The 27792-nt window shown below is 44.8% G+C and overlaps 2 protein-coding genes and 1 long non-coding RNA gene across 4 annotated transcripts in view; 1 reads left to right on the top strand and 2 right to left on the bottom strand.

Moving 5' to 3' along the window:
• arrdc1b (arrestin domain containing 1b) overlaps positions 1-6092 on the bottom strand; it is a 41374-nt gene extending 35282 nt beyond the window's left edge. For both annotated transcript variants that reach the window (XM_078425975.1, XM_078425976.1), the window contains exon 1: positions 5950-6092. In XM_078425975.1, the coding sequence (XP_078282101.1) occupies positions 5950-6067 (118 nt within the window). In that variant the 5' untranslated portion in view covers positions 6068-6092. The remainder of the gene's footprint in view (positions 1-5949) is intronic.
• A 77-nt stretch (positions 6093-6169) lies between these two features.
• On the top strand, positions 6170-11677 carry LOC144608431 (uncharacterized). The gene is made up of 2 exons (XR_013549197.1): positions 6170-6591; positions 8604-11677. It is a non-coding gene; the product is annotated as an uncharacterized LOC144608431 (long non-coding RNA).
• Positions 11678-18650: 6973 nt separating this feature from the next.
• Positions 18651-23621, bottom strand: LOC144608230 (glutamine synthetase-like). The gene is made up of 5 exons (XM_078425812.1): positions 23456-23621; positions 23216-23377; positions 22884-23030; positions 18945-19072; positions 18651-18854 (listed from the first exon to the last, which is right to left on the bottom strand). The coding sequence occupies exons 1-5, from the start codon at positions 23619-23621 to the stop codon at positions 18651-18653; spliced, it is 807 nt and encodes a 268-aa protein (XP_078281938.1).
• Between the last annotated feature and the right edge of the window lie 4171 nt (positions 23622-27792).

Below are 27792 nucleotides of genomic sequence, written 5' to 3'. Positions count from 1 at the left end.
AATTAGGATAAAGACTGTACTAGGCAATACACTAAAATGTATAGGTGACTGATAACACTGTGGAAATGTTAATTCAATTTCCTGGTAGATTGCACTCTATTCAACCATTGGGTTCTGAAGCCCATTGTAATGGAGGTCTTCCTGCAAAACGATGGTTCAGACAATAATCAGATAGAATTGATTCAAAACATCAAAGTAAAGACAATTTAGTAAATGATTAGAGGAACCACAACTTAAGCATTGCAGGTTCTCAGTGAAAAGGCTGGAGAGTAACTTCATGTACACAGCATTTGCAATATTGACCAATTCTTGAAGCTTCGTTCTTGTAGCAATAAGAACCCACAAACAATCAGATCATTGATCAGATTATCTGCTTTTAACTCTTGAATAAAAAGTCATTTTTCAGCTGGTAATATGTGAATAGTGGATTGGCCCAGGATCAATTCTTAGCTCTCAACAGCTCACTGTTTATATCAATGGCCTGGAGTAGAGACAAAGGGTGGGTTATCCAAGTTTGCCTCACAAAGCCAGATAGCACTGGCGGCATCCTGTTGAATGTAAAAGGTTATGGAAGCCGAGATCATTAGAGAATTTGATGGGATAACCAGAGAAATACCTCCCTTCATGAAAGGCGACCAAAAGGATGAAACCACATGACATTTGGAGCAAGGCAATACTCCAAGAAAACCTGGATAATTCTACCACCAATTCCTCGGGAAAGCTACTGAGGCTTGAGTTTAGTAATATCAATAGAGTTTAAAGAAATGGTATGAAAAACACAAAAGGAAGCCATGCCTTTCAGAGCCTACTCTTCACGATTCAACAAGATAAAGGCATTCCTCTACCATGTCTAGGTACCTGCTGATCCGTAAACGAACAATTCCATAATGTTTAAAACATCTATCAAGCTCAGCCCTGATCACACTCAACAACTTGTGCAACCACATCAAAAGGTGGACATTTTCAAAGACTTGCAGTACTGAAAGAAATTTCCCAACCCATTTCTAAGGTTGAGCCTTATAATCTCATCAATTTCTCTTGTACTTTTTTCACCACAACAATTTATTTCCTTCATTCGGTTCCTTGTTTTCGCTAGATTTTTAGCTCTCTGGTATTTCTGGCACGCAGACAGAGCACAAAGCAGTTGTTTAATTAATTTGCTATTTTCTAATTTTCCATTATGAATTCTCTTGTCTGGAACAATGCCTTTTATTGTGAAGGAGTTGGAGTTTAAGAACAGGAATGTTTTGTTTCAGTTATACAGGGTGTTGATGAGGCCACACCTGAAGTACTACACAGTTTTGTTCTCCTCGTCAAAAAATGGATATACAGCATTGGAGGCAGCTAAAGGAGATTTACCAGGTTGAGAGGGTTCTCCTATTAAGAGAGGCTCGTTAGGTTGGGCCAGTGTTCCCTGAAGTTAATGAGAAGAGGGGCGGAGAAACAAAACTGTAGAAATCTTGAGCAAAAGATAAATGCATCATGGAGGCAATGGACAGACAACGTTTTGGTTTGGAACCCTTCTTCAAGAATGAAGGGTGATCTAATTCAAACATACAACACCCTAAGTGGACTTGATGGGTAAGTGTTAAGATGTTTTAGTCAAGAGATATAGTTGAAAGATATGGGGTTGGTTATTTAAAATTGAGGCACTTAGAAATGTCTTCTGTCAGAGGATATTGAATCTCTGGTTTTCCCTGCCCCGGTGGTTGGCCGAGGCCAGATCATTAGATACATTCAAGGCGCAGATAGAAAGTGAGGAATTAAGGGTTACGGCTGTCTGGTACACGAGTTGAGACTAGCAGAGATTAGTTATGATCACAGAGCATGGGAGGCATGTTTGAGAACCTAATGTCTACTCTTGCCCTTATTTTCATGTGAAGGGACCAGCATTTTCCCTCACGAACCTTTCTCTTTTTTACATATCTGTTGAGGATTTTAGTTTATTTTTGTGTTTCATGCTTTTATTCACAAATGTTATCTTCCTATGCTTCAACTTCTTGGCCTCTTTTGTCCCATGCTCTAAAATGTTCCCAATCCTCAAGCCTGTCACTATTTCTTCCAACTGTATGAACAAAGTTGTTGAATTTAATACGATCTATAAATTCAAAGGTTCAAAGGTCTTTTATTGTTACACGTACCGATTAAGGTACAGTGATATGCGAATTAACATAAAGACATATGAAAAAAGATTCCCTTCAGTTCCTCCCTCCCACTAGATCCTTGGTCCCCTTGTATTTCCAGGAGATTGGTTCTGTCTTCCTTAGTGAAGACAGAACCAAAGTATGGGTGACGAAGGGTCTCGACCCAAACGTCCCTTCTCTCCAGAGATACAGCCTGTCCCACTGAGTTACTGCAGCTTTTTGTGTCTGTCTTTGGTTTAAACCAGCATCTGCAGTTACTTCCTACACAAGAAAGTAGCTTGGTTGGTCTGCATCATTTTGAATCATATGTCATGAATACATTCTCTACCCAATTCCTGCTAATTTGACTTATTGAGCATATTTGTGAAGTCACCCAGAATAACTGTATCATCCCTATAATATATAATTTTCTTATTTTGCTGTGCCTAATACTATAAACCACTCTTTGGCGGCTGACAAGTAATTCACATTTCAGTCATCTTCGCTTCTCTCCTTTCCCGTTGGGTAGAAGATACAAAAGGTTTTTAAAATGTAACCAAATTCTACAACAACTTCTTCCCCACTGTTATCAGACCCTTGAACTCTTTAAATGCTAAGGATGAATTTTAGGATCTTCCAACCTAACTCGTTGCACCTTTACTGTACCTGCAACACTAAATTATGGACACTTTATTTTTTTCTTTCACACCACTTCATGTATTCACGTATGCTGATTAGGCTGGATAACACACAAAACAAACTTTCACTTTCTCAATTCTCACAAAAGCAACCTCCACCATTCCCGTCACCTTTGACAAGCCAACTTTGGATCCAAGGCATTTTGGCAAATTGAATACTATTTCCCAACTTGCCTTGGTTCCAAAGGGCTCCAACCGTTCTAAGGTTGTATCTCACATCTGTAGTGATCTCATCCATTATTAATAACTTGATCCAACTTCCTTTCATTTTTCCCTATGCTTTCCAACTGCTGAATACCCTCATTCAGCTCATGTGGTAATTTCTCCATAATTGTAATTAGACCATATGCATCTAATCTACTTCATTAATTCATCTAAATTGTGGTGAATGCTGCAAGGAGTCAGATAACGCACTTTTAACGTCATCATTTTTTTTGTATTTCCTGACCACATTTACCGGTTCTTTATATTTCTGCTACTTATTTTGTTCAGTCTGAAGGAGGGTCCCAACCCGAAACAGTGTCTGTCCATTCCCTCCACAGATGCTGCCTGGCCTGCTGAAGTCCTCCAGCACATTTTGTTTTGCTCAAAATTCCAGCACCTACAGTTTCTTGTATCTCCGTGTATTTTGTTACTACTTTTCTATCTTCCCCACTTCTTGTTATATTTTTCTGGAATAAATAAAGATGCTGAAAACACTCAACAGGTTTGGCAGAATCTGGGAAAATAGAAACAGTTAACATTTCAGATCTGGAATCCTTCACTGGAATTGGGAAAGAGAGACATAAAATTAACCTAAAGTAGGAGAGGTGGTTAGAATGAAGGAACTATCATAATAATCATACTTTATTGGCCAAGTATGTTTTGCAACATATGAGGAATTTCATTTGCCATACAAGTCAGACCAATAAAAAGCAACAGAACACACAAAATACATTTTAACATGAACATCGACCACAGTGACTCCTCCAATTCCTCACTGTGATGGAAGGCGTAAAAAAGTTCAAACTCTCCCTTCTTTGTCCTCCAGCAGTCGGTGGCCTCTAACCTTCCGTTGACGGGATGATCTTACTCCCGTAGCCGGCGGCAGGCCTTCCTCTTCAAGCTCCTGCATGGGGGGGGGGGGGGGGGAATCTCAGCTCCCCTGCGCCGGGGAGATCTACCGCAGGTCGGGACTAGTCGAACATCTTGCAGCTTTTGGAGCTTCCCGACGTCAGTCTCAATCCGAGACTGCAAGCTCCTTGATGTTAAAGTCCGCAGGCCGCGGTTGGAGCGTTGATCCCAGGTGCAAGGTGATCGTACGCTCTGATGGTAAGTACACGCTCTGCGGTGAGGCTCAAAGTCAGACCCGAGCAAGGCCTCTGGCTCCACGATGTTCGGCCACAGAGCGACCGGAGATACGATCCGGAAAACAATCGCAACTCCAGCAATGTAAAAGATTGAAAGATGTTTCCCCCGACTCCCCCCCCCCCCCACATAAAACAAACCAGAGAACATTAACACATACTTTTAAAACTCACTACAAGTAACCAAAAAAAGATGAAAAGGACAGACAGACTGCAGGCGAGGCTGCCATTGAAACGCCACCCTAGGCATCACAATATGTTTACAGGGTCAGTTTTCAGACATTTAGTTTCATTCTCCATATCATGTATGTAAATAGGTACGAAAAATTTGAGCCAAAAGCTAACAATTTTGTTTTTCTCCTTGCTGAATTCCCCACTACCATCCCCCTGCCAAACAAGTTTGGCAGGTTCTGGCCTCAAATTCCTCTGTTCCGAAGAAAGCGAAAAGAGAAGTAGATGTGTTTGAAATGCGGTTGCTAATGAAATCATATGCATAGCTTAAATTTCTACCATACAAAGTGTTTAATCTATCATTTATAGACATCTGTATTACTATACTGGAGACAGAAGAGACTGCAGATGCACACTATCCTACATACACCACAGACGGCAATTTTTAGTTATACCAAGCCAATTAACCTACAAACCTGTGTGTCTTGAGTGTGGGAGAACAAAAAAATAAGGGGCCTGGAAAAACCTAGCAAGCCAGGCAGCATCTGTGTAGGGAGATGGACAGATGTATTGGGTTAGGATCTTTTCAGACTGAAGGTCTAAACCCAAAATGTTGTCTGTCCATCTCCCTCTCCAGTTGTTGCCTGACCTGCTGAGTTCCTCCAGCACTTTGCTTTTTGTATTATATTTGTTGACTCATTAAGGTATGTCACAGTGACTTTGCAGAAAAAGAAAAATACTTATCCAGCTTTCATGTTCATGTCTGAAGAAGGGTTCTGTCTTGAAACATCACCCATTCCTTCTCCCCAGAGATGCTGGCTGAGTTACTCCAGCTTTTTGTGTCTATCTTCATGTTCTTATACTGTCTTATATTATTCTGGAAGCTGACTCTGGTTCATAGGTTTTTGTGACCCTTTATCGCCTCTTATAATAGCCTTCACCATAATGTATAGTTGACTTTCATTTTTAAACACCACCTCAAATGCAGAGTAAGTGAACATTTCACTGAGTGGGGTTTTGGTGAGGTGAAGGAATTAGGTCTCAGGTCAGGTGCCTATTTGTTCGACACCTACACGTGAAGCAATTGTGATGTTTTTGAACATAGTTCATTCAGCTTATAAAACAAATAGCGATGACTCAATTAGTCGTTCGTGATTTTTATGACTGTTTAATCGGTACGATAAGCAAAACGATAGAGGCAACGCAATCCACCGCTTTAAATAAAAGTTGATAGAATTAAATCGGCAAACTCCCCCACCCTTCTCCCCTCAACAGGTTATCGTTGTCCCGCCCACTACCCCCGCATCCACCGGCTCCCTCCCTCCCTCTCTCCCCCCCCCCCCCCCCTCTCTCCTCCCTCCCTGCTCCAGGCTCTGGTCAGCCCTCGTCCCTTGACTCGTACCAGGCAGTTCCCAGTCTTGAGGTCTACCGTCCTCCCTTCTGATGGCCGGCGATCCAGCGTCTCCCCGGGGCTGCCGCCCCCTCACAAGGCCAGGACACCCTCTTCCCAGTTCCCCATCCCCTCTCCCGGCCGCAAGTTGATCCCGGCGGCGGAGACACCACCACCGCCACCGCCACCACTATCAGTGAGGCACGCTGCCGCTCACTGACCTTTGAAGTTGAGGTGCGCGGCCAGCTTGATCCTCACTTCGCCAGAGATGAGCTCGCCGGGGCCGTACACCACTTTGTTGTTCCTCAGCGTCAACAGCAACTCCTGAACTTTCCCCATGGCCGCCCGCCGACGACGACGACGACCGCCCGCCGGACTCTGCCGTCACCCGCGGCGCGCGCCCGTCCTTCCGCCCGCCCGCCGCCTGACGTCAGCGCGACAACAATCCGCACGGCGCACGCGCCGCCAGCGGCAGTTGGCGGAGCCTCGACCTGACGGTGACCCGCTGCCTCAGACCAGACCAGGCCGTGCCCGCTAGTGACAGGGACCCGCTAGTGACGGTGATCTGGTGCCCCAGACCGGGTACCTCAGACCAGGCCGTGCCCGCTCGTGACGGGGACCCGCTGCCTCAGACCAGGCCGTGCCGTGCCCACTAGTGACGGGGACCCGCTGCCCCACACCAGGCCGTGCCGTGCCCGCTAGTGACGGGGACCCGCTGCCTCAGACCAGGCCGTGCCGTGCCCGCTAGTGACGGCGACCCGCTGCCCCACACCAGGCCGTGCCCGCCAGTGACAGTATCCCGCTGCCCCAGACCAGGTACCTCAGACCAGGCCGTGCCCGCAATTGATGGTGACCCAGACCAGGTAATGCCCTTTAATGACGGCGACCACTTATGAGGTGTTTGCGCAGTAATCAAGCAGAACAGGTCGTGTCCGTTAGTAGAGTCCGAGCCCCGGCCGGTGACCGAGTCTGAGGAAGGCTCGACCCGAACCGTCACCCATTCCTTCTCTCCAGAGATGCTGCATGTCCCGCTGAGACGTGACTCCACCATTTCGGTTTAAACCAGCATCTGCAGTTCCTTCCTATACACCGAGACCAGGCAGTCTCCGTTAGTGGCGGTGACCCGGTGCCCTCAGAACAGGCAGTGTCCGTCCGTGGAGTCTGACCCCGGAGCGGTGACCGAGATCAGGTAGTCTCCGTTAGTAGAGTCCAGACACCGGGCGGTGACCGGATACTTCAGACCAGATAGTGGAGTCTTACCAGATAGGGGCGGTGACCGAAACCAGGTCTTGTCCGTTAGCGGAGTCTGTCAATAGTCGTTTATTTGTCACATACACATAAATGTGTAGTGAAATGAAACATTACCCGCAGTTGAACAATAAGACCAATAAGAATAATGAATAAAAATGCAATAACACATACAATCATAAACTAACACCAAACAAAAAGAAACATCCATCACAGTGAGTCTCCTCCAGTTCTGGGCGGGGGTGTTGACCGAGACCAGGTCGTGTTTGTAGTGGAGAGTCCAGGCCCGGGACAACCCGGTAATGACCCGGTGCCCGAGACCAGGCAAGCAGTATCTGTTAGTGGAGCCCAGGCCTGGGGCGGTGGCACGAAGCGCGAGCCCAGACAAGCAGTGCCCGTTAGTGGAGTCCGGGCCCGGCGGTACCTCAGCCAGGTTAGACACAAAATGTTGGAGTAACTCAGCGGGACAGGCAGCATCTGTTGATAGAGAGAATGGGTGATCTCTCGGGTCGAGACCCTTCTTCAAACCCTTCAGACTTTGTGAAAAATTGCAGCAGGATCTTAATTGATTTGCCAAGTGGGCTGAGGAATGAATGGTTGATGGAATTTAATACAGAGAAATGTGAGGTGTTACATTTTGGGAAGTTTAACGGGGAGGACCTACACAGTGAATGGTAGGGCTCTGGGGAGTGTTGTAGAACAGAGGGATCGAGGAGTGCAGGCGCATAGTTCCTTGAAGGTGGACTTGCCTGGGCGGCACGGTAGCGCAGCGGTAGAGTTGCTGCTTTACAGCGAATGCAGCGCCGGAGACTCAGGTTCGATCCTGACTACGGGTGCTGCACTGTAAGGAGTTTGTACGTTCTCCCCGTGACCTGCGTGGGTTTTCTCCGAGATCTTCGGTTTCCTCCCACACTCCAAAGACGTACAGGTATGTAGGTTAATTGGCTGGGTAAATGTAAAAATTGTCCCTAGTGGGTGTAGGATAGTGTTAATGTGCGGGGATCGCTGGGCGGCACGGACTTGGAGGGCCGAAAAGGCCTGTTTCCGGCTGTATATATATGATATGATATGATATGATAAGTTCAAATATGGCTTTTGGCACATTGGCCTTCAGCAGTCAGAGTATTGTGTATAGAAGTTGGGAGGTAATGTTGCAGTTATACAAGATGTTGATGAGGCCGCATTTAGAGTATTGTGTTCAGTTCTGGGCACCATGTTATAGAGGTGTATAAAATCATGAGAGGAATAGATCAGGTAGATGCAAAGAGACTCTTGCCCAGAGTAGGTGAATCGAGGACCAGAAGACATAGGTTTAAGGTGAAGGGGAAGAGATTTAATAGGAATCTGCGGGGTAACGTTTTCACACGTGGGTGTGTGGAACAAGCTGCCAGAGAAGGTAGTTGAGGTTGGAACTACCCCAACATTTAAGAAATAGTTAGACAATTACATGGATAGGAGGGATATGAACCAAATGCGGGCAGGTGGGGCGAGTGCAGCTGGGACATGTTGGCTCGTGTGGGAAAGTTGGGCTGAAGGGCCTATTTGGGCTGTATCTCTATTACTCCATGACAGATTTGGATATAGCACAAAACTGCCTCATCTAATGAATATTTCTGTTTAATTTCAGATTTCCAGCATCTGCCTCTGGCCAAGATTCATCCCTCAATCAATGTTATTAAAACAGACACACTAAGTTGGAGTAACTCAGAAGGTCAGGCAGCATCTTTGGAGAAAAGGAATAGGTAATGTTTCGGATCGAGATGTTTCTTCAGACTGAGAGTCAGGGGAGAGGGAAAGAGAGATATGGAAAAGGTACATAGAACAAATGAATGTAGGATATGTAAAAGGACAAATCAAAGTCAGCAATGGCAATCAAGGAAAGGTGGAGTCCACAATGGGCCAGTGTTTAGCTGTGGGGAAGGTGATAACAAGTGATGCAAACAGTGAAACTCATCAGGGCGACAGTGAAACTAGTATGATGACTAGGGTGGGGGAGAGACGGAGAGAGGGTTAAAAAAAATCAATATTCATACCACTGGATTGTAAGCTGCCCAAGGGAAATATGAGGTACTCTTCCTCCAATTTGAGTTTGGCCTCACTCTGACAGTTGAGGAGGCCCAGAACATAAAGGACAGTATTTATAAGGGGAGTTAAATTGGTTGGCAACCAGGAGATCGCGTAGGCAAAGGCAGACTGAGCGAAGGTGTTCACCGAAAAGATCGGCCAGTCTAGTTTGGTTGCTACAGCATTGTTGTTTGTGTGGCGTTGCTAAGCATAAATTAGTTGTTGACTTTTTTTGTTTAAAACGTTGACTGTACGTCAAAAGTACTTTGTTGGCTTTCAAATGCGGTGAGCCATTCTGAGCTTTCTATTTTCCCCTTGTTATTAAGCAGTTGCACTCTGTTATTTTATGTGCCTGATCAAATTCAGGTCGCATTACAGTTTGTTGGCTCTGCAGCTGTCCGTCAATTGTGCATCGGGTAAATCTCTTACAAACACCACAGTTCCCTGCCACCATTTTCGTTCACCCACTCCCCATCTGGCTATCTATTAAATTGATGAAAAATTGAGATGGTATTATAATTTGATGAATTACTAAATATTTTTGTGTTGCTAATGTAAAACTCAGCTTCAATTGGAAGCTGTGAGTGAACAGAATATTGACTTAAGCATCAAGTAATCTGAGATAATGTGTCTTATGTGAATAAAATATCTGATTTATGGTTTTGGATTTGTCATTTCAAATTATACTTTGTACAACAATATAGAGGGAAAAGATTAATGACGAGCTGACATTTTTATTATATGTTTGTTCACAAATAGCATCTAAATGATCAGTTGTCGGTGTAGTTCAAACATAAGCCAATGAATAGTTAAGCAGGCAAACTAATTGGTTGAGTCTTTTTGAGTATCATTGCTGAAATAACAACACTTCTAGCTGAGCTGACTATACAGAGTTTGTATGTTCTCCCCGTGACCACATGGCTTTTCTCCGGGTGCTCCCGTTTCCTCCCGCTTTCCAAAGACGTACAGGTTTGTAGGTTAATTAGCTTCGGTAAAATTGTCCCTAGTGTGTAGCATAGTGCTAGTGTATGGGTGATCGCTGGTCAATGGTGACTCGATGGGCCAAAGGGCTTGTTTCTGCGCTGTATCTCTAAAGTAAACTGAACTAATCTCTAAACTTAATGAACAGTGATCTGATCCTTAATGGGTGCTGAGTTAACAATCTACCCACAAACCTACCTCAGCTGCCACCACTTGATCGTTCTGTGGTTCCCACACTGGGCTCATTAGCTGCCTCAGAAACCAGAAAATTGAACCCTGAGGCACACCATTAGTCACAGGCCTCCAGTCTGAAAAGCAACCTTCTGAAAAGTAACTATGATCATATTTATGGTAAAGGTACATCAGTCTGAAGAAGGGTTTCTACCTGAACCGTCACCCATTCCTTCTCTCCCGAGATGCTGCCTGACCCACTGAGTTACCCCAGCATTTTGTGTCTACCTTTGATTTAAACCAACATCTGCAGTTTTTTTCCCTACATATTTATGGTAAAGGTCACTGTGAAAGTTAGGAAAAAAGGAGAAGGTTTATGTGTTCTTTAGCATATTTAACATTAATGTTAGAAGTGAATGTATTTAGAGGATGGTAGAGATAATGAAGACAACAGAGATGAGAATGGTGAAGTCAAAGTCATTCAGCACAGAAACGGGAGCTTCAGCCCAACTTGTCCAAAAAAAACATCCAAGTTAGTACCATATGCCCATGCCTGGCCTATAACCCTCTAATCTTTATTTTCAAGTACCTTCCCAAATGTCTTTTAAATCTTGTTATTGTCCCCGCCTTAACTTCTTCATCTGGCACTCCTGTTGTGTACCCATCACCCTTTGCGTAAAAAGATTGCCCCTCAGGTTCCTCTTAAATCTTCCCCTTATCTTACACCCATGCCCTTTAGTTCTTTCCCCTGCCCTAGGATAAGGTCTCTGTACATTCACCCTATCTAGTCCATGATATTGTACATGATATTGTACATCCTATCTAGTACATGATATTGTACACATCTATGAAATCACCTGTCAGCCTCTCTCACTCCAAGGAATAACCTCCCCCTATACCCCAGGCCCTCGAATCCTAGCAACATCCTCGTAAGTCTTCTCTGCATTCTTTCCAGCTTAATGGCATATTTCCTATAGCAGGATGACCAAAACTGATCATAATGCCCCACGTGGAGCTCCCCACTGCCTTGCACAACTGTAACATGACGTCCCAACTTCTATACTCATTTCTCTGACTGGTGAAGGCCAGCATGTCAAATGGCTTCACCACCCTATCTATGCAGTCAAAGTCCACACAGACGGTTCCAAACTTGGGATCGAACCCTGATCACAAAAGCTGTAAAGCAACAGTGCTATAAACTGCATCAGTATACTGGTCTACATTCTAATATATGTAAAGCAGAACCCAAAGGATATAATACAATGTTTCAGCTTTCATTTGTTGAAGCCAGTCTGAAAATAGTGTACTTCCCAAATTATGCTTTAAGTTGTGTAACAAAATGCATGTGAAAAAATGTAAACAATGAACAAAATTATTCCATGGTTGGCATATATGCCAGAAGAGGATTGTAGTTTATGAGAATGTAAAACTTAAATCATTTGAATGCATCCATGAATATCAAACTAAATAAATAAATGTCAGATATTCTGATTCCAGTTTCAACTCCTTTGCAACAGCAGGGCAAAAGAGGTAGTTTTGCTAGTAATAAAAGTACTTATGGGATCCAATATTATAATATCATCTTGCACTTTAGGTCATTTTCTGGGTCTCAGTGTACATCAGTCTATGAATCATGAATACATTTAGCAGCTCAATTTCAGAAAATAAACATGGTCAGTTAATTTGGAATCTGAGGCCAGTTTTACTTTGATGGGCTGGTACAAATTAGACAGGGAAAACGAAACATAAAGAACACTACTGGGTATGATTGGTACCAATCAAATGTACAAAGTCTTACCCGGAGCCAAAATTACATGGCTATGAGTTCTGGCTCAAAGTAGAGGAAACCCCTGCCTGTGTTAAGTATGGGCAACTGTTGATTAAAATGCCCTGCAATCACAGGAGTTTCATTTCCATTTGATTATAGATCTTGGGGATTGAGGATTATAGATCTCAAGGATGAAAAGTCTATTTTAAAAAGTTATAACAGACTAAAGCAATTTTTTGTGGTAAAAACAAAATAATTCCCACTAATGGAAGATAGCACAAATTATGTGCATGAAATCAATTGCAGCTGTGCACGACAGTGTAGTCAGCAGATTGACAAGCGATTGATTTAATCTTGTCCAGGTTGCGTGGCCACAACTTTATCACTACATTCAATGTATAAAGATAGTAGAAATAGAGTAGTACAGCATTAAAAATGCCCTGTAGTCCGCCTTGTCTATGCCAACCATCATCCCCATCTATACTAATCCCACTTGCCTATATGAATTTCATATCCCTCTATACCTTGTTTGTTCAAGTACACCTATCCAGATGCCTCATAAATGTCCTGACAGTTCCTGTCTCCATCATCTCCTCTGACAGCTAATTCCAGACACCAACTACCGTTGTGAAATAATTACCCCCTCAGATCCCCTTTACACTTCTCTCTCACCTTAAACCTATGCCCTCTAGCTTTCAATACTCCTACGATGGAATACAGACTCTGGTTATCTACCCTAGGTATGCCTCTCATAATTTTACATACCTCTAATCCTCCTTCACTCCAGGGAAAACAGATCCAGTCTATCCAACCTCTCCCCTTAACTAAAGTCCTCCACCCCAGACAACATCCTGGTGAATTTCCTCTGCACTCTCCAATGCAATAACATCCAATCCACAGCATTGTAACCGGAACCGCGCACAATCTTCCAAATGCACTCTCAGCAGTGTTTTATGAAGATATAATACAAAACTCGATTCTTATATTCAATGCCCCAATTATGAAAGCAAGAATGCTGTAAGTCATTATCACCTCATATCAACTACCTACCTGTGTTGCTACTCAGCGAACTACAGTATTTGTCCCACCACTATTAGACTTCCCCAAATGCATCAACCTTAACCTTTCGTTTGAATACCTCGAAACTTACAGAATTATGGTCACTGTTTCCAAAATGTTCCCCCACCTGCCCAGTCTCATTTCTAAAGAAAAGATTGAGTAGTGTCCTGTCTACACAATAGTACTCTCAACATACTGTTAACAAAAAAAATATATGTATTGGGTGCACTCATCAAGTTACACTCCATGTACTGAGGCAATCCCAATCAACATTGTGAAAGTTGTGAAAATTACTACTTTAACCTTATTGTTCTTACACCTTTCAGCAATTTACTTGCAGAAGAGATTCACCTGAACAGGTCTTTAGAGTTAGAGCATGGAAACATGCTCCAGCCCAACTGGCTAATTTGCAGACAGGAGGCAAGGCAGAGCAGAAGATTTAAAAAAACATCAGAGTGCTGAGCTAGTTCGTATGCAGCCATGAGGTGGAGCAGAGCAGCAGTGAGGAAGCTATTTTTATGGAGCTGAGCCAAGGAAGCATATCTAATTGACTAACTGAGAGGTACATCAGGTGATAGGAAAGCCAGGTATAGTGGCTTAGTCACCCCGGACATTGGCTGTGTTTGAGTTCCAAGTGCTTGATGTATAGAGGGATCTTGGGGTCTTTCTCCACAGCTACCAGAAAGTGGCAATGCAGGTAGATTGGTAAAGGAGGCACTTGGTATGCTTGCTTTCATCAGTCAGGTCATTGAGTAGAAGAGTCATGAACTCATGTTGCAGCTGTCTACAGCTTTGATTTGGGTCCTTTTGGAGTAGTGTGTGCAGGTCTGATCTTACCATTATAAGATGTGCAGGACAAGTTATTCTTTGTTATACTTAAGAGTGGTGGATGCCTGGAACATGCTTCCAGGAGTGGTGATGGAAGAAGATACGATTGTGGTGTTTAAAAGTCTTTTAGATAGCACCTGAATTTGCAGGTAATGGAGGGATATGGAGCACTTGCAAGCCATGGAGATTAGTTTAACTTACACAATGTTTAGTAGGACCTTGTGGGGCAAAAGATCAGATCCAGTGTTGTTCTGTTTAAGTGCTGTATTTGAGGAAATATAGCTTACCCCGTAGGAGAGAGAGGGTGGTGGTGGAGGAAGTTTAAAGGAGATATGCAGGGTGTGTCTTAAAAAAGCATAGTAGGTACCTAGAATATGTTGTCAGGGGGCATGGAGGAAGCAGATGTAATAGTGGTGTGAAAAACTATGTCCCCAGATCTCCTTTAAATTTCTCTCCTCTTGCCTTAAACACGTGCCCTCTAATTCTAGACTCACCTGCCCTGGGAAAAAAAAACTATCCATGTCCTTCAACATTATGAACTACAATAAGGATACCTATCACTCTCCTGTGTTCCAGTAAGAAAAAAATCCATCTTATCTGTTTCAACCTACAGCTCTCCATTCCAGGCAGTATCCCAGCAAATCTCTTCTGCACTCCCTGTTACACCGCATCCTGTGGTGTGGTGACCAACAAGGTACATAATACTCTGAAGTGTATGTTTTGTACAGCTGCAATATGATGTACCCATGCCTGTACTTAATGCCTCAGCCTATGAAGGTGAACATTATGTGCCTTCTTAACTGACCTATCTACCTTCAGATAGTTGTGGACTTGCATCTGAAGGTCTCTCTGTACAAGACTCTCAAGGTTCCTGTCAATGACTAAATGTCCTACCAAATATAACTTTTCAAAGTATATCATTTATTTGTCTTGATTAAACGTCACCTACCACTGCTCCACTCAACTTTCCATCTAATCTATGCCTCACTGTATCTTCAATCTTCTTCACTATCTGCAACTCCAACAATTTGTTTTGGCTGCAGACTTACCAATCAGACTACATTCTCACCCAACTCACCTGTACATATTACAGACAAAACTCCCAGCATCGATCCCTATGGTCCACCTGTTATTATAGAGTTCTAGTCAGAAAAACACTTATCGACTTCTTCCCTCTGCATCCTATCACCAAACTAGTTTATTGTATTGTAATTAATTGTATTGTATTGTAGTTAATTTATTAGTCAAGTATGTAAACATACAAGAAATTTGATTTGCCAAGTCATACAAAAAAAGCAACAAGATACATAACCACATAAAAATTAAACATGGACTTAAACAGCCACCACAACAGCTTGTGAGAATCTCTAGGGCACACAGCATAAGCGGAGAATCGAAACTTCCGTGATCGAGGGGGGGGTTGAAGTTCCCGCAGTTGGAGCTCCCACAGTCGATCCCTAACAAAGGGACTGCCAGCTCCACGATGTTAAAGCTGCAGTGCAGACTGAGATACGATGAAAAAGTCTCATCTCCGTCGAGGAAAGAAATAAAAGGTTTCCCCCAACCCACCCCCACATAATACAAAAACTAAAGGTACACTAAAAACATACAAGTAAACACAGTAAACACAGACCTAACAGCAAAAGAAGAAAAAGACGAGACAGGCTGTTGGTGCGGCTGCCATGTACGGCGCCATTCATTTAGGATCTATTCTTCTGATCCCTTGCACTTAAGCCTCTGAACGAGCCTAGCTTTAGTCTACGTAAATCACAACCACTGTGTCTTCAGTTTTTAAAAAAACAACTTGTTTTTCCATAATAAATTGGTATGAGACTTTCCTGCATCAATCCCCCGTGCCAACTCCTAATCAGTCCCTGCCATTCCAAATCCTGACCCTCAGTATTTAAGTTCCCAACCACAGATACAAGGCTCACTAGCCATTCGGGTGCAGGTTTATTCTGGTTGCCCTTTTAGAAAATGGTGACACCATCCCCTTATCCATCCTCCAGTCTTCTGGTACCTCATTCATGTGCAAAAATCATTTATACAAGTATATAAAACAATCTAAGTTGCAAAATTCTTTTTATTTTAAAAAAGTGTGCTCACAAATGTCTGTCCAAAGTATTTTATTTCATTAAAATACAAGTATTAGAATCTACTACTTTGAAGGTTCTAACTCAAAGCGCAAACTCAAGGCAGGACTTTGTACACAGACTGAAAATAGCAGTTTCAAACTCAAGCACCATTCCAGAGAAATACATTTTCCTCCAGTAAATATGACAGATGTCACTCCTTGCCATAGTAGTGCCAAGGGACCCTACAAATTCATTCCTCTTTGAAAAGTTAATTATCAAAATTGATGTGGAAAGATTAAATACAACCTATTAAATACAGTATTTGGACGTACTGCCCCGAAGAGTAATAAACAACAATTTATACAGGAATAGTGGCACTTTTTTTTTTTAAAGACAAGGAAAACCTTTGTTGATAGGTTCAAAAATATTGCTCAGCCCATGGGTACCCAAGATCCCCTTACCTCCAAAGCCCATTACTTAGTGCAAATCTTTATCTCATTTTCAGTTCCATTCCCAGTTTCATTCAAGATACAGGTTCTGACCAGAGCTTCAGTTACTGCATAAGGGTCACAATTTGCAGCTGGTCTTCTATCCTCAAAGTATCCGCATTGATCTTGCCCAACCTGGCGTGGGATTCGAATGCTGGCACCACGGTTTGCTACTCCAGCCGAGAAGTCATGGATACTTGAAGTTTCGTGTAGGCCAGTCAGTCTCCGAGAATTATCCAGCCCTCCTCTTGGATCATACTTGCGGATGTGATATGGGTGCCTCTTGCTCAGCTTTTCAATTGATTCTTCAATGCACCTAAACCAAACATGATAAATGCAAGTCTGTTTAGTCTTTCATTCTGCATTATTTCAATCTACTACAAAATGAGGCAGAGACCACTTATTTTCCATTATTCAGAATGGACAGGTTTTCAAATGTGTGCTTTTGGACTGCCTTTCTTTCTATTGGACTGCCTGAGCCCGTGCTTGTGATGCTGCTGGAAGCAATATTCATTTTGTCCCTACCTCCCCTACTTGTACACATGCCAATAAACTCAACTTGACCTGAGCAAGCATTAGACATGCACTCTGACCTTGGTGAGACTTTCCATGAAAGGCAGCAGAAATTGATGCTCAATAATGCTAAACCTTTAACATTCCCAATTTGAAAAGCCAGTTGACAGGAAACAGCCCCTGGACTGTGATCAATTGGCCCCGGATGCATTTCCCAACCACTTATTTTATCCCTCTTCCTGGCAGCAGACCCATTTGAAACTTTGGTATCATATTAGATTTAGAAGCAAAATCCTGACTTGCTGTATTTCATGATGAAGACGCTGACCATTTCTTCAGATACCGAGGGCCTAAGCTTTGGAATTCCATGCACCAACTTCCTGCCTCCATTTCTTTAAGACTGTTGAAGCAGGTATGTTCTGAAAACTATTCGCCTGTCCTTATATTTCAAGTGATTCACTGAAAAATTGTGTTCAATATTACTCTTGTATAGCAAATTAAAAAGGCTGCCATTTAAAGACTTTGCTTTTCTCAGCCCAACTCAAGTTTAAAAAACCCTCAGAAATCCATGATGGTTCAGCATCTGGCTTGAATATTAGTTTGGAAGACAGGCGAGTGGTGTTCAGCCAAAGTCAAGGGTCTAGATTGTGGGCTGGATGAAAGACCAGAGCTGGAATTGTGACCATGGGTAGGCTTTCTGTCAGACCATGGGTCTGGAGTGCTTGCCTTTTAGTCAAGAAAACAGATACAGCAGGTAACTGCACACCAGTGGTTGGGAAGGTATTGGGGAAATTAATTTCTCCAATAAATTCAGTATATTTCGATGGTGGTGGTCATTCTGACTGGAGATTTGTCTGACTGAACACCAATTGTGTTCCGCAAGAACCAGTACTGGCATCTCTGCTGTAGACAAAAATGCAAGTGGCTCATTACAAGTTTTCAGATGACAAACATTTTGGGTCAGGATACACTAGTTCAAGATGTTGTGGTAAGTTGTCAAAGGATTCAGCATGATTTAGATTAATTGGAAATGAGGCATGGCAGATGGAGTTTAATCCAAATGAGTGTGATTTCTCACAGTATGGGAAGTCAAATATAGAGGAAAGCATGCAGGAAGTGGCAGGACCCTAAGGAGCATTGATGTACAGAAGAAGCTTGGGGTTTAAGTCCATAGCTCTCTGAAAACTGCAACACAAAATAGATATGGTGATAAAGAAAGCTTCTGGCATGCTAGCTATCAAGTTAGGACATTGAGTATAAAAGTTATGAAGTCACATTGCAACTTTTAAAACTTTGGTTCGGCCACATTTGGAGTATTTTGTTTGGACTCTGGTCACCCCTTTACAGGAAGGATGTGGAGGCTTAAGAGTGTGCTGAAGAGGTTTATCAGAGTGCTGTCGGGATTAGAGGGCATTTGTTACAAGGAAAGTTTGAACAAACTTAGATTGTTTTCTCTGGAGCTTTGGAGACCTAGGGGTGACCCGATAGAAGTTTATAAAATTATGAAAGGCATAGATAGGTAAACACTTATCCTAGGTGGAAATGTCAAAGGCTAGTGGGCATGGTGTAAGGTTCGAAATGTTAGATAGACACATGGACAGGATGGGAATTGAGGGATATGAAATATGTGCAGGTAAATATACAGTTTAAAACCACCATCATGGTTGGCACAGGCAACATAGGACAAAGTGCCTGAGAGTACACAAAGTTAAAGAATTCAAACCATCTTACTTGAGTCCACCTGGATTGCGCATGTCTTCAGTGCTGAAGTTGGCATGGCATCCAGCTCCATTCCAGTTTCCGGTTATTGGCTTTGGATCAAATGTGGCTACAAGTCCAAAGTCTTCACAGATGCGATGAAGGATGTATCTGGCCATCCACAAGTGATCTCCCATTTCGATCCCCTCACATGGCCCCACCTGAAATTCCCACTGGAAGAAAGGAGAAACAAGTTCTGGCTTAATCAGGTTCTCAAAGAGAAAATAAAATGGGGTTTGTGTAACCTCTGAACAACTTGGTACCTGTGATGGCATGACTTCAGCATTGGTGCCTGCAATCTTCACTCCAGCGTAGAAGCAGGCTTTATAGTGAGCTTCTACTATATCTCTACCAAAGACCTTGTCTGCTCCAACACCACAATAGTATGGTCCTTGTAGAAACAAAATGAAGACAATGTAAATAAAGCCAATAGGAATTATGACATTACTAATTATGTTATTTTAAAAATACAATATACTTTCCTGCTCTTCCACTTCAACCTCAATAAGTGACTTTACAAACCAAAGTCTACAAAACCTACATGGATAGGACAGGTTTGGAAGGACATGAATCAAACGCAGGCAGGCGGGACCAGTGTCGCTGAGACATGTTGGCCGGTGTGGGCAAGTTGGGCCGAAGGGCTTGCTTCCACACTGCGTCACTATGACTCTAAAGGACATTTGTTCTGGCACACAATCTCCCAGGTAATTTGTAACCTCACCTGTCGATTTCAAAAGAAAAATCAATGCAAATGAGTAATTTAGCAATTTAAGATATTGCCTCCTGCAATACAAACCATAGCTGTACAGCAGCAGCGAGATTCTATAGATGAAGTGGATAGATGTGAGCACAATGTTTCTCCCCATTTGCTTTAGACATTTAAATAAAAACTTCCCAAGCATCTTTAATTTATAGTAAAAAAAACTCCCAAAGCAAGTCACAAGTACATTCATTATCTTGGAAAACTTGGCATGGAGTTACACAAGGAACTGCTTGGGTAAATGACTAAAACCACAAATATTGGTGCTTTACATTTCCATTTCCCATCAGGAATGACCTCTGGGCCCTCTGGTTCTTCCTTGAACAGAGACCCAGTTCCCCACATCTAACACTCTCCTCCACCAGGTGGAGCTGGTCCTCAATCTTAATTTCTCCTTTGATTCGTTTTAGTTCAGTTTAGTACAGCGATACAGAACGGAAACAGGCTTGTGAAAGTCAACGGTGTAGCCATGACACTCGCATGGATCCCCAGCCATACCCATTTTCTTTGGATACACACAAAACTACAGATGCTGGAATCCTGAGCAAAACAAAATGCCTGTGGAACTCTGCAGGTTAGAGGAGGGAATTTGTGGATGGACAGACAAAGTTTTAGGTTGGAACCCTTCTTCAGACTTCAAATGTTGAAGAGAAGGCAAGTTGTCTTGAATGCAAGTTAGCAGAGATAAGACAAGGGGACAAGATGGAATCAAGGTACTTGGAGAGTACTTCGGTGGAACAATAGACAATAATAGACAATAGACAATAGGTGCAGGAGTAGGCCATTCAGCCCTTCGAGCCAGCACCGCCATTCAATGCGATCATGGCTGATCACTCTCAATCAGTACCCCGTTCCTGCCTTCTCCCCATACCCCCTCACTCCGCTATCCTTAAGATCTCTATCCAGCTCTCTCTTGAAAGCATCCAACGAACTGGCCTCCACTGCCTTCTGAGGCAGAGAATTCCACACCTTCACCACTCTCTGACTGAAAAAGTTCTTCCTCATCTCCGTTCTAAATGGCCTACCCCTTATTCTTAAACTGTGGCCCCTTGTTCTGGACTCCCCCAACATTGGGAACATGTTTCCTGCCTCTAATGTGTCCATTAGAAGCAGGTAGATACATGGGTCTGCTAGGATAGCCCTGCCTGTGGATTTTGGCAAGGAGCTAAAAATAGGTAGTGCAGGATTGGGGGACTAAGGTTATTGGCTATGGAATGGAGATCACCAAAGATGGCAAGATCGGTAGGTCTTGGGAGACCGTTATTAATCTTATCACCTCTGGCAAACTCCCCTACACAACCTTAGTTCCCCAAACTCCGCACAGCGTGGTCGTCCACTGTGGGGTCATGGTCAAGGAGTGATGCAAGGAGGTGTCCAAGACCTGATGCCTGGTCTCAGCATAGTTGCTGTCAGACTGCCAGACTGCAATGGCACCTCCCTTGTCAGTGGGTTTGATGACAATATTGGGGTTGTTACTGTGAGCAGAGAGCTGTACATTCAGCAGGAGAGATTGGGATGGTGAAGGGAAGTGGAGAAGTTGTGGAGGTCAATACCACAGCAGCAGTTGCAAATGGAGATCTAGAGAAGGTGGGAGGACAGCGGGGGGAGTCCAGAGAAGGAATGGTGAAATCATGCGAAGGAGTAGTCACTGGGAAGCAAGGATTCCTTGCCAGAGCCAGAGGGCTAGAGGCAGAGGAGCTCTTCTTTCTGCCCCCACCCAGACATAACAGGGATACAGTAACCCTGGTCCTCATCTTTCACCTCAGCAGTCTTGGCATCCAACACATCATTCTACCACCTTCAAATGAATCCCACCACCAGTCACATCTTCCTGACCCCACCCCTTACCACAGAGGCCACTCTCTCTAAAACTCGATTTGCGCATCCCTCCCCATCCGCTCTCCAAGCACTTTTCCCTGCAACCACTGGAAGGGGGAACATATAAGTGTATGGTTTTGGAGTTGGCGCATGGGTGACATTCCAAATGGCTTCAAGTTCACACTGTTTTGAACAAGAGTTTGGCAAGATGTGTAGTGAAATGGGTGACAAAGGTATGGGCGGGATTTTCCGAGGCAGGGAAAGATTCACCCAGTGTTGCAACCTGGAATTTAGAGAACCAGATGAGGTGGATGAGAAATGGAAGAGGAGCCATAATGAAAATGACAAATGGAACCAGGAGCAAAACTGGCAGAACACCAGATCTTGGTTCTATCCATCACCCATATCCCATTTACAATTATCTTTACATAATTTCAATTAGATTTTGGAAAAAAAATCCAGTCTACCAATAATTTAGGGAAGGCACACTTTCTATAGCAAATTGCAATTAAAAAAAAAAATCTTACAAAGAATTAAACGTTCAATTAGTCCGTCTTGATGTTTGTTAATTGTTGTGATGATACCCGACATCATTACCTGCTTTGGCTCCAGATATCAACCACCTGTCAACAGTGCATCTAACCTATATCCTGCTGTAGGCAGCCTTGCTATCCCCAACATTAGCAACTTTCATGTCATCTACAAGCTTACTGATATCTCCTTGATTAACATTCAAGCCTCTAATATAGATCACAAACAAAAGTTCCAGCACCAATCCCAACAGTGCACCACTGATGACAGTGTCCAGTCAAAAAAGATCCACCAGTCTGAAGAAGGGTCCTGACCAGAAACGTCACTTTTCCATGTTCTCCAAAGATACTGCCTGACCCGCTGAGTTACTCCAGCACTTTGAGTCCATCTTTAGTATAAACCAGCATCTGCAGTTCTTTGTTTCTACCAGTTTACACTTGGATTCCACATGCCTTAACTTTCTGGACCAGCCTGTCAAACGGGTTTACCAAACGTCACGCTCACCGCCCTCCAATTATTTAATTGTACGAATGCAATTCAGTAACAAGCCCGCGAATGAATGTTTAGATTCGCTCACATGTCACTATCTACTTCCAAAAAAAAAACCTGCCGGATAAACTCAGCGGATCAGGCAGCACCTGTGAAGACGGAGGGTTTCGGGTCGGGACACTGCATCAGTTCTGCTGCTCGACCCGCCCAGTTCCTCCAGTACTTTGGGTTTTTTTCCCCCTCTGATTCCGGCACCTGCATTCTCCCGTGTTTTCATCAATTTCACTTCCTGTTTCAAAGTCATACATGCTTCATGGATCTCGACCCGAAACGTCACCCATTCATTCTCTCCGGAAATGCTGCCTGTCCCGCTGAGTTACTCCAGCATTTTGTGTCTATTTTCGGTTCAAACCAGCATCTGCAGTTCCTTCTCACACATGCTTCAATATTAGACTCGCTCAAAGATTAAACATGCACTTCAAATCATTCAGGTTGGGTCACCAAGGCGTTGAGAACTTACAGCATTTTCCGTTGCTAAAGATTTGGCATTGTGTTTAAGGAAGCAAGAATATTAATTTTAAATAAGAATATTTTTCTTCCTCACCTTGCGGTCCCGGAAATCCGTTTTGCGGCCAACTATACGGATGTCCATCGATCCCCAAGAGTGTGTACTCCTGTTCCAAGCCGAACCAGGGGTGAGCGTCTCTCACCTGTTCCATCGCCTGACTACAGGTGTGTCGCAGGTTGGACTCTACAAAACATTAGAGCAGAGATAGTCCAAAATTAAACTCCAGGATTTGCATAGATAAGGCAATGGTTTAAATACATAACTATTTAGTACAAAATATAACGTGAAAGTAAGAGGATAAATTTTAATTGAAAACGCCCAGAGAGTTTTAGCTAGTGGTCGGTGCATATTCAGCGAAAGGGATCTACCTGCCGGCTTTTGATTGTACTTGAGAACTTCGCAGAGTACAAGTTTGTTGGGATTCAGTGCGAAGGGATCTCGGAAGATATGGACTGGAATCAGAAACATATCGCTGTTGGAGCCCTCCGACTGGGCGGTGCTGGAGCCATCGAAATTCCACACGGGGATGTCTGAAAACGAGGACAAAACAAGTTATTTGAGTTGGATTGGAAACGGCGGCGCTTGGAGATGCACGGATTATACTGCACCTTTCAAAGCATGCGGTTCACACTCCAGGGTCCTGGTTTTCGAGCGAAGATGTTCTCCCGAGCCATCGATCCAGACATAGGTCGCCTGGACGTTGCTGCCCTGGGGCAGGTTCAGGTAATGCTCCCTCAGAGTCTTGTTCAGCTTGGAACTCACGGCAACCGACATCTCGGCGAGTCAGAGACCTGACAGGTGGAGGACTACGACTGGCAACTGCACCGGGAGCCGACCACCCGGGACTTTAAAGAAAGCTGGTTGACGTGGGAAGAGGGCGGAGCCCCGTCACCGATTCATTCATTAATTGGACGCAGAGCCACTCGGAAATAGTCGGGATCACAAAATGCTGGAGTAACTCCGCGGGTCAGGCAGCATCTCTGGAGAGAAGGAATGGGTGACGTTTCGGGACGTTTCAGTCTGAAGGAGGGTGTCGACCCGAAACGTCACCCATTCCTTCTCTCCAGAAATGCTGCCTGACCTGCTGAGTTACTCCAGCATTTTGTGATACCTTCGATTTGTACCAGCATCTGCAGTTATTTTCCTGCACAACTTGGACATAGTTGGGATGCCAACTCTAGGCGTGTGCACCCAACCTTTCACCCCGGAGGCCGAAACCGGTCAGGGACACGAGGGAGATGAGGAATGGACTGAGAATGGGAAAGGGAATGGAGCTGAGGGGTTGCACACTAGGTCAAGGGCGGGAGGGAGTAAGGGGAGAAAGAGGAGTGGAGCGGGGGGGGGGGGGAGTGGGTGAGGAATAGTGGGGTGATGGATAGAGGTTTCCGATGTGGAGGAAGGGAAAGAGGTTTGGGTTAGAAGTGGAAATGAAGGAGTGAATGAGCAGGGGAGAGGGGGAGAGAAGAGGTTCTCACCCTCCTCAGGGGAGAGGGGATCTTATTGAAACATATAAGATTATTAAGCGATTGGACACGTTAGAGGCAGGAAACATGTTCCCAATGTTGGGGGAGTCCAGAACCAGGGGCCACAGTTTTAAGAATGAGGGGTAGGCCATTTAGAACAGAGGTGAGAAAAAGCAGAGAGTTGTGAAGCTGTGGAATTCACTGCCTCAGAAGGCAGTGGAGGCCAATTCTCTGGATGCTTTCAAGAGAGAGATAGAGCTCTTAATGATAGCGGAGTCAGGGGGTATGGGGAGAGGGCAGGAACGGGGTACTGATTGTGGATGATCAGCCATGATCACATTGGATGACGGTGCTGGCTCGAAGGGTCAAATGGCTTACTCCTGCACCTATTGTCTATCGTCTATTGTCTATTGTCCTCTGTCCCTCGCCCTCCTGTGGATCATCCCTTCTCTTCCTCTCTCCTCCTACTACCTTCTGCTGATCCTCTCCCATTTCTACCCTATACTTCCCCTTCTCCCCTCCACAGACCACTCCCTATTGGACCTATTCATCCTTAACCACACTTTCCTCCTCACCCCTCTCTCCCCCCCCCCCCCCCCCCCCCCCACAGGCCCACCCCACCAGTCTTGAGAAGAGGCAGTAGGAGAGGGGACAGAGGAGGACAAGATGATGGCAAGGGAAAGTGGGAGCAGGGGATGTGGCAGAGCAAACCTGCTCTCTCATTTAGTCATATCATGGCAGACCTGATTACAACTTCAATTCTGCTTTCCTATCTTTTGAGGGGAACCATTCCCCCCTTCCCTTATCAAGAACCCATTTACCTCTGCCTTAAAAACACATTAAAAGTGTCTGTTTCTACCATACTGTGAGAGAGAGGTTCTAAAGTCTTGTCCACCAGGGATAAATCTTATCTGTATTGGGTGGACTATCCCTCACCATTCCCAGGTGCACCCTTGTTGCAAGTTGGAATTGTTATTGAAGGAGCTAAAACGTTGACTATCATGAAGTCAAGTTTATAGACTCACACAGCACACAAAAATGTTGGCTTTGTATGCTTCGTTGTCACCTTCCCCTAGCTAACAATGATCTATTTGTTAGCTTATTTATTGTATGCTGTCTTTATTGTTGGAAGACTTGAATGCAAAATTACCACCAGGTTCAGGAACAGCTACTTTCCAACAACTCTTATGTACATGAAACAACCTGAACAACTTTGAGACTACCTTGGTGATGGGACACTACAGAACACCTGGGCAGCACAGTGGCACAGCGGTAGAGTTGCTGCCTTGCAGCACCACACACCCAGGTTCGACCTAGGTTCAATCCCGACTACGGGTACTATCTGTACGGAGTTTGTACATTCTCTCCGTGACCGCGTGTGTTTTCTCCGAGATCTTCGGGTTCCTACCCACACTCCAAGGACGTACAGGTTTGTAGGTAAATTGGCTTGGTAAATGTAAAAATTGTCCCTAATGCGTGTAGGATAGTGTTAATATGCCCTGGTCGGCGCCGACTCTGGTGGACCGAAGGGCCTGTTTCCGCGCTGTATCTCTAAACTAAACTAAACCACCTCTTGCACTCCTGTGTATTTTTGTGCATTGTCTTTATTTTGCATAGTATTTCATTGTACATGTACCTCACTGTAATTGTGCATATGACAGTACACTCAAGTTGATTTGTCTAACCAATGTTATACCAGACCTAGGTGAGTGCATACCTAAATTATTGTATGTAATTTCTGTTCCCAAATAGGGATAATTTGTTTAATGAGCAATTTAGAAAAGATTCACTAGACCAGTTCTTGGAATGGCATGTGGAATGGAATGGCATGTGTGTAATTATCATATCATATCATATATATACAGCCGGAAACAGGCCTTTTCGGCCCACCAAGTCCGTGCCGCCCAGCGATCCCCGCACATTAACACTATCCTACACCCATTAGGGACAATTTTTACATTTACCCAGCCAATTAACCCACAAACCTGTTCATCTTTGGAGTGTGGGAGGTAACCGAAGCATGAGAAAACCCACACGGTTACACTGAGAACATACAAATTCCTTACGAACATCTCCTGTAGTCAGGATCGAACCCGGGTCTCTGGCACTGTAAGGCAGCAACTGTGCAGCTGCCCCATTGTGCCACCCAAATGTTGAATGTTGTAGAGGTCCACGCGTTGTGTAAACACTCTGTTTAATAATTAACCGATACAGCCCCGTCGCTCACCCGCGTGTGCCCGAGTTCGAATTGTAACTACAAATCCTTTGTTCTCCGCCCACATATGACGGCCCACCCCCTGACCCCGTGATTGGTCGGCCCAGATCACGCCCGGTCTACGCGAGAGTTCGAGCCCGACAAAGAACGGTTCGAAACTAAAATGGCTCAGCCCGCCACATGACCCCCCCACCCCCCCCACCCCCCAGAACCGGAGTAATGGAGGCGGTTAGGCTGACGAGTGAGGCGGCCTGATCGCGTGTACATGTATCCTGTGTCCGGGGTCACAGCTGGCAGAGTTGAGGCCGGGCGCGGTCGTGACGGTGGACACCCTCTGCGGCGGCGTTGTGCCGCTTGCATTGGTTGGTCAATGACCAAGTGTGCCGGCTTAAGACAGTCCACGGAGACAGTCTCGTGCCTGCCGCCCATGTTGACGACAAAGGTCGTGGCGCCGTTTTGCAGTATCTTGAAGGGTCCCTCGTAAGGCTTTTGCAGTAGTGTACGGTGGTTATCACGGCGAAGGAACACGTACTGGCAGTCCTGGATGGCGGGTGGGACGTACGTGGTGGTGAGTCCATGGCGGGAGGTTGGCCTTTGTGACGTCGTTGAGACGGTGGTAGTCCCCACAGGGTCTCCAGCCCCCATGCGCTTTGGGGACCATGTGAAGCGGGGATGCTCACGGGCTGTCTGAGCGGCACACTATGCCCATTTCCTCCATCTTGCGGAACTCGTCTTTGGCCAGTTGGAGCTTGTCGGGGGGGGGGCAGCCTCCGTGCGCTGCATGGAGTGACGCTCTGATGGTGGGGATATGGTGCTTCACCCCATGCTTGAGGCTGGCCGTTGTGAACTAGGGGGTTATGATGTCAGGGAAATCGGCCAAGGTCCTGGCGTACTCGTTGTCGGAGAAGGTTATCGAACCGAGATGTGGAACAGTCAATTCGGCGTGTTGCAAGGCGATCGACTCGAATGTCTCAGAGTTGACGAGACGTTGTCCCTTCACGTTGACCAGCAGGGAGCGCGCCAGGAGGAAATCAGTGCCCAGCAGCAGTTGGGAGACGTCGGCGATAGTAAAGGGCCACTTGAAGTGTCAGGAGTTGAAGTTGAGCGGGATCGTGCGGACCCCGTGCGTCTTGATGTTGCTGCCATTGGCGGTGGCCAGAGAAGGCCCCCTCTTTCCGACGGGGGCAAAACACTGACCTCTGCTCCCGTGTCCATGGGAAAATGCAGCCCTGAATGAAGATCCCAGGTGTAGAGGAGGCGATGCTTC

The sequence above is a fragment of the Rhinoraja longicauda genome, chromosome 31 (assembly GCF_053455715.1).
Source record: "Rhinoraja longicauda isolate Sanriku21f chromosome 31, sRhiLon1.1, whole genome shotgun sequence".
In the NCBI taxonomy this organism is placed as follows: domain Eukaryota; kingdom Metazoa; phylum Chordata; class Chondrichthyes; order Rajiformes; family Arhynchobatidae; genus Rhinoraja; species Rhinoraja longicauda.
This window is presented reverse-complemented; position numbering and strand designations above follow the sequence as displayed.